General features: G+C 52.2%; 1 protein-coding gene across 1 annotated transcript; it reads left to right on the top strand.

Annotated features, from left to right (window-relative positions):
• Nucleotides 1–1959: 1959 nt before the first annotated feature.
• PIGZ (phosphatidylinositol glycan anchor biosynthesis class Z) lies at nt 1960–7216 on the top strand. Its single transcript, XM_054480495.2, has 2 exons — nt 1960–2170; nt 5339–7216. Exons 1-2 carry the CDS (start codon nt 2053–2055, stop codon nt 6865–6867), a joined length of 1647 nt encoding a protein of 548 aa, XP_054336470.1. The 5' UTR covers nt 1960–2052; the 3' UTR covers nt 6868–7216.

Below are 7216 nucleotides of genomic sequence, written 5' to 3'. Positions count from 1 at the left end.
TGACAGGGTCTTGCTCTGTCACCCAGGCAGAAGTGCAGTAGTGTGATCATAGCTCACTGCGGCCTCAAATTCCTGGGTTCAAGTGATCCTCTTGTCTCAGCCTCCCGAATAGCTGGGACTACCAGCACACACCACTGCATCCAGATATTTTTTCGTAGAAACGGGGGTCTCACTTTGCTGCCCAGGCTGGTCTGAACTCCTGGTTTCAAGCGATCCTTTCATCTCAGCCTCCCAAACTTCTGGGATTATAGGGTGAGCCACCTGACATTACACCTGAGAGCAAGAACTATTTAAGGTCAGAATTTAAAATATCAAGAAGTCAGGGCAACATCACTATGTCTGGAGGAGGGACAAGCAGGTTGTCAAGCTTGCTTTCCTGTTCAGCAGCGATGCTCTGGACTTACAGATCCGGCATGCAATGGGCTCAGATTGTCACTGCTGTTTGAGTTACATAGCAAAACTTGTGAGATGCAGTTAATACTATAGTTGAGTTGAGGGAGTTAGGATTCTCATCATATAGAGTTACAAATGTTCCCATCACCTTCCAAAAGGCAGGTTCCAGGGTGTGTGAAAGTTGGAGGGAGTGACTGGAAACAATGAGGTTGAGTGTAATTTTTGCAGGGAAATGGGTGGCATCCGTTGACTTTCGCAAGTTTTCAGAAATACAAGCAGCAGCCTGCTATGCTGGCCTGTGGATAGGAGCTGGTGATCAGGATGGGCTGCAAGACCCAGATTTGTTGGGTACCCTAATCTTCCTTGCAAATGTCACAGTGAGCAAATGTCATATTTAGACCCTGTATAAGTCAGGGTTCTCCAGAGAAACAGAAACAATAGGGAATTGGCTTTATCATTTACTATGAAAATTAGCTCCTGCAATTACGGGGCTGGTGAAGTCCCACAATCTGACACCTGCAAGCTGGAGAACCAGGAAAGCTGGTGGTTTAATTCAGTCTGAGTCGGGAGCCTTAGAAACAGAGGAGCCTACAGTGTAACTCTCAGTCCTAGTCCGACGGCCTGAGAACCTGATTCAGGGAGGTGGGTTGGGGGGCACTGGTGTGAGACACAGAGTCTGAAGGCCCAAGAACCAGGAGCACCGATGTCTGAGGCAGGAGAAGATGGCCATCCCAGCTGAAGAGAGTGCAAATTCACCCTTCTTCACCTTTTTGTTTTATTGAGACCCTCAATGGGTTGGGTCATGCCCGCCCACATTGGTGCAGCTGATCTTCTTAGTCTACCAATTCAAAGGCTAACCTCAGCCGGGCGCGCGGCTCACGCCTGGAATCCCAGCACTGTGGGAGGCCAAAGTGGGCGGATCATGAGGTCGGGAGTTCAAGACCAGCCGGACCAACACGGTGAAACCCCGTCTCTACTAAAAATACAAAAATTAGCCGGCTGTGGTGGCGCGCCTCTAATCCCAGCTTCTCGGGAGGCTGAGGCAGGAGAATTGCTTGAACCCAGGAGGTGGAGGTTGCAGTGAGCCGAGATCATGCCACTGCACTGCAGCCTGGGTGACAGAGCGAGACTTCATCTCAAAAAACAAACAAACAAACAAAAAAACCACAACAAAGGCTAATCTCTCCCTGAAATATCCTTATAGACACTACCAGAAATAATGTTCTACCAGCTATCTGGGTATCTCTTAGCCCAGTCAAGTGGACACATAAAATTAACCATCAGACTCCTTAGCAAATATGATCAGCAAGTAACCGAGTTACTCAGCAGAGGCCTCCGTTTCCCCATCTGTAAAACAGGGATCCTAAGACCCACTGCCCCAGACTGTGGAAAGGATTAAATGAAATATGCATGTCAAGTGCCTGGCAGTTAGTGGGCATAGAGTATAAAGTAGCTATTATTATTATTGTCATTTTTATTAAATGACAGATCCATTTCGAGTTTGTTCAGACAGCTGAATATATTATAATTTACATCGTGATAACCAAGAAGTGTTATCCTCAACAGATGCAGATCTGAGGATCCAGCGTAGCATCTGTAGCAGCTGGGACATCATTCCAGGTTTTGGGCCCGGTGTGTTGGCAACAACTGGATCTGAAGATGGCAGTCAGGGTGCTTTGGGGTGGCCTCAGCCTGCTCCGAGTGCTGTGGTGTCTCCTTCCGCAGACGGGCTATGTGCACCCAGATGAGTTCTTCCAGTCCCCTGAGGTGATGGCAGGTAAAACTCCGCATGTGTGGCTGAGACAAGTTGCAGCAGAGTCTGGTTGAGAAGCTGACGGGAGACTTTGTGGGGAGGGAGTAGCATGTCTGTGCAGACGAGTAGTAAATCAACAAGCAGAGCATCAGCCTCTCTCTCTGGGGTAAGAACTTGGAAGTGGGGACTTCATATCTCCTTCCCGAGTGGTGACACTGACCTTCTGGGTAATGCTAATAAACCACCAGTCTCTCTGATGTATCCCTGCTTAGACCAACAATACAGGTCATTTAGAATGAGAGCTGTGTTGGACTTCCCAGGGGAACACTTTTAGAGTTAGGCTTCCCCAGTGTTTGGCAAGAGCTTCCATAGGGCTGTGATCTGAGATCATGAAACTTCTCTTCTGTAGATTCAAGTGAGGGGTGAGGCAACCCAGACCTGGGACACTCATTTATCTGTTAGGCGGTGTGGGACACATCATGAGGCTAATTGCCTTGTCCATGCCATCTCACCCAAAGGCCTTGAGGCCTTTCAGATGTGACGGGCATGTGGGGTCATCCTTATAGTTCAAGACAGCTGCTTGAGCTCCAGCCATCAAGTCTACAAGCAGTCTTTCCAGCCAACAAAGGAGAAGGGCATTACTTCTCTCTTTAAGGTCATATTTTGAAGGTCGCATGCTTTTTGCCCATTTCTATCACACTGGGCAGAATGTATCATGAGGCCACACCTAGCTGCAAAGGAAGCTAAAAATTATAGTCTTTATATCTGACCAAGTGCCCAGATAAAGAGTCATAGGAGTCAGACGCAGTGGCTCACACCTGTAATCCCAGCACTTTGGGAGGCCGAGGCAGGTGGATCACCTGAGGTCAGGAGTTTGAGACCAGTCTGGCCAACATGATGAAACCCCATCTCTATTAAAAATACAAAACATTAGCCGGGCATGGTGGCAGGCGCCTGTAATCCCAGCTACTTGGGAGGCTGAGGAAAGAGAATTGCTTGAACCCAGGAGGCGGAGGTTGCAGTGAGCCAAGATTGTGCCACTGCACTTCAGCCTGGGCAACAGAGCGAGACTCCATCTCAAAAAAAAAAAAAAAAAAAAAGTCTAATGAAGGAGGAGGGAATAGATATTTTGGAGGCATCAGCTTTCTTTGCCACAGGGCTCAACAGGTTAATTTTTTTTTAAGTTAAAAGGCTCATCTTCTTTCCCTCACATTGTTTTTTAACCAGAAAAGCAGCCAGATAGATTTGATCCTGGATTTTGCTTCCCTTTCACCATCTAACATAGACAGATAAAACAGCTGAAAGGCTGGAGAAATAAGTAGCAGAATTAAAGAGCCCGAATGATCCCCAGGCTGTATGATCAGCTCGAAACAGCCAGCAGGTGATCAAGCAAGAGACGCTGTGAACAATGAGGCTTGGAGTGGAGCTGCTCCCGCAACCCCACCCTCAGAGCTCTGGGATGTTGGGGCACAGGGTTACAGAACAGGCAGCAAGTATTTCTTAAATTATGTAAGTACTACTTGGATATATTCTTCTTACAAAAAATTTAAGTATCATAGGCAGGGTGCAGTGGCTCACGCCTGTAATCCCAGCACTTCAGGAGGCTGAGGCGGGTGGATCACCTGAGGTCAGGGGTTCGAGACCAGCCTGGCCAACATGGTGAAACCCCATCTCTACTGAAAATACAAAAATCAGCCAGGCGCAGTGGCAGGCGCCTGTAGTCCCAGCTACTTGGAGGCTGAGGCAGGAGAATCACTTGAACCCCAGAGGCAGAGGTTGCAGTGAGCCAAGATAGCGCCACTGCACTCTAGCATGGGCGACAGAGTGAGACTCTGTCTTAAAAAAAAAAAAAAAAAAAATGTAAGTATCGTAAACAAAACTAAACATAAATCACCTCTGACACAACCCTGATGGCTCATCCGCTACCCCTCTTCTCTCCCCCATCTCCTGATAACAATCATTATCAGAGATGGGGCTCTGCAGTCAAGCTTCACGGGTCCTTGACTTTTGAGATCTTAGAACCCTGAGAAGAGGTTAGGCCTCCCCCACCTGCCCGCCTCCCACACACTCTTCCCAGGACACACTGCCGCCTCATCTCCCAGGGAGGCACCTCCTGCCCTCTGCACTCTGAGCTCCCCTGCACTTGCTTCTGCTGCTGCTGACAAATCCTCAAAATCCTAGCAGCTGAAAACTGCACCCATTTGTGAGTTCCCAGTTCTGTCGATCAGAAGCGTGGCACGGGCTCTCTGCTCACAAGGTGGACATCAGCGTATGGACTGGGCTGAGTTCTTGTCTGGAAGCTCTCTAATTCTAGCAGAATCTAGTTCATTTCAGCTGTGGAACCTATGGTGCGGTTTCCTTGCTCTTAGATTTCAGAGGCCACCCACATTCCTAGCCAATGGCCTCTTCCATCTTGAAGCCAGCAGTGGCATGTCAAATCCTTCTCAAGCTTTGAATCTGACTGCCACTTCTGTGTCCGGCTGGTGAAAACTCTGTTATTAAAAGATTGTTGCGATTAGGTCCGGTCCACCGCATAGTCTCCCTATTTTACAGTCAGTGCTCCTGTATAACGTAACCTAATCATACGAGTACAGTCCATCGTATGCGCCAGGTGCAGTGGCTCAAACCTGTAATCCCAGCACATTAGGAGGCTGTGGTGGAAGAATGGGTTGAAGCCAGGAGTCTGAGATCAGCCTGAGTAACATAGCGAGGGCTATGATCTCGCCACTGCACTCCAGCCTGGGTGACAGAGACGAATGAAGGGAAGGAAGGGAAAGAAGGGAAGGAAGGGAAGTAAAGGGAAGGAAGGGAAGGAAAGGAAGGAAGGGAAGGGAAGGAAGGAAGGGAAGGGAAGGAAGGGGGAGGAAGGGAAGGGAAGGGAGGGGAGGGGAAGGGAAGGGAAGGAAGGAAGGGGGAGGAAGGGAAGGGAAGGAAGGAAGGGGGAGGAAGGGAAGGGAAGGGAGGGGAAAGGAAGGAAGGGAAGGGAAGGAAAAGGAAGGAATGGGAAGGGAAGGAAGGAGGGAGAGAGGGAGGGAAGGGAGGAAGGGAGGAAAAAATCCATCCTGTGCACAGTCCCAGGGATTATGCAGGGCACACACCGAGGGGTGGGAAATGTGGGGTGCCATCCTAGAATTTTGCCCACTACATCTCTGAGCTTGGTGCTGGCTCACCTCTGCCTCTCTGTCTCTGCAGAGGACATCCTGGGCGTTCAGGCCACCCGGCCCTGGGAGTTTTACCCCAGCAGCTCCTGCCGCACGGTGGTCTTCCCCCTGCTGATCTCTGGCTCCACCTTCTGGCTGCTCAGGCTCTGGGCGGAGCTGGGGCCGTGGCCGGGCCTGGTGAGCGGCTATGTGCTGCTGGTGGGGCCTCGACTCCTCCTCACCGCCCTTTCCTTTGCTCTGGACGGGGCCGTGTACCACCTGGCCCCACGGTTGGGGGCGGATCGCTGGAACGCCCTGGCCCTGCTGTCTGGTTCCTACGTCACCCTGGTCTTCTACACGAGGACCTTCTCCAACACCATTGAGGGACTCCTCTTCGCGTGGCTGCTGGTGCTGGTATCCTCCCATGTAATGTGGGGCCCTACACGCAAGGAGCCTGCACCGGGTCCACGGTGGCACAGCTGGCTTCTTGGAGGCATTGTGGCTGCCGGCTTCTTCAACCGGCCCACCTTTCTAGCCTTTGCTGTCGTCCCCCTCTACCTCTGGGGCACTCGTGGAGCCACAAACCCTGGCTTGAAGTCCCTGACCCGGGAGGCCCTGGTGCTGCTCCCTGGGGCGGCCCTCACAGCAGCGGTGTTTGTGGCCATGGACAGCTGGTATTTCTCCAGCCCCGCTACATCCAGGACCCTTGTCCTTACACCTGTCAACTTCTTGCACTACAACCTGAATCCCCAAAACCTGGCGAGACACGGCACGCACGCGCGGCTCACTCACCTGGCAGTCAACGGCTTCCTGCTCTTCGGGGTGCTACATGCCCAGGCCCTGCAGGCTGCGTGGCAACAGCTGCGAGGCGGCCTCCAGGCCTCGGCACAAATGGGCCTCCTGAGGGCACTGGGTGCCGGGAGCCTGCTGTCCAGCCCCAGGTCCTATCTCCTTCTCCTCTACTTCATGCCTCTGGCCCTGCTGTCTGCCTTTAGCCACCAGGAGGCTCGGTTCCTGATTCCCCTCCTGGTCCCCCTAGTCCTGCTTTGTAGTCCACAGACCCAGCCTGTGCCTTGGAAGGGCACCGTGGTCCTCTTCAATGCCCTTGGTGCCTTCCTCTTCGGCTGCCTGCATCAGGGGGGCCTGGTGCCTGGCCTGGAGTACCTGGAGCAGGTGGTCCATGCCCCTGTGCTCCCAAGCACACCCACCCACTACACGCTCCTCTTCACTCACACCTACATGCCCCCCCGGCACCTCCTACACCTCCCAGGCCTGGGGTCACCAGTGGAGGTGGTGGACATGGGTGGGACTGAGGACTGGGTCCTGTGCCAAACCCTGAAAAGCTTCACCAGACAACCAGCCTGCCAAGTGGCTGGTGGGCCATGGCTCTGCCGCCTCTTTGTGGTGACCCCTGGCACCACCAGGCGTGCCGTGGAGAAGTGCAGCTTCCCCTTCAAGAATGAAACACTTTTATTTCCCCATCTGACCCTGGAGGACCCACCAGCCCTGTCCTCCTTGCTGAGTGGGGCTTGGAGGGACCACCTCAGTCTTCACATTGTGGAGCTGGGGGAAGAAACCTGACAATATGACAGAGCACCCACTGCCCAAGACTCAGCCATAGAAGATGCTGCCCCACCTTCTACTTGGGTAGCTGGGCTGGGACGCTGGGACAGGACCCCGTTCTTCACGACTCCCACTGCTGCCTCTCCTGGGCACAGTTGTTAGCTGTTCTGCCTTCTGGGTGAGCTGGCACTCTTCTCCCTGAGACCAAAGATTTGACCTGTCAGTCTTGATGTCAAGGTCCCCAAAGACCAGGTTAAGTGACGACACCTGTCTGTTCCTGCCCTGTTGCTTCCAGCCACTGTGATGTTTGAAATATGTAATAGTACCTGGTTGTGAAAAAAGACAATGAACTGCTAGTGACATTCCT

The sequence above is a fragment of the Pongo pygmaeus genome, chromosome 2, assembly GCF_028885625.2.
Source record: "Pongo pygmaeus isolate AG05252 chromosome 2, NHGRI_mPonPyg2-v2.0_pri, whole genome shotgun sequence".
Lineage (NCBI taxonomy): Eukaryota > Metazoa > Chordata > Mammalia > Primates > Hominidae > Pongo > Pongo pygmaeus.
Note: the sequence above shows the minus strand (reverse complement) of the source record. Positions and strands in the feature narration are given on the sequence as shown.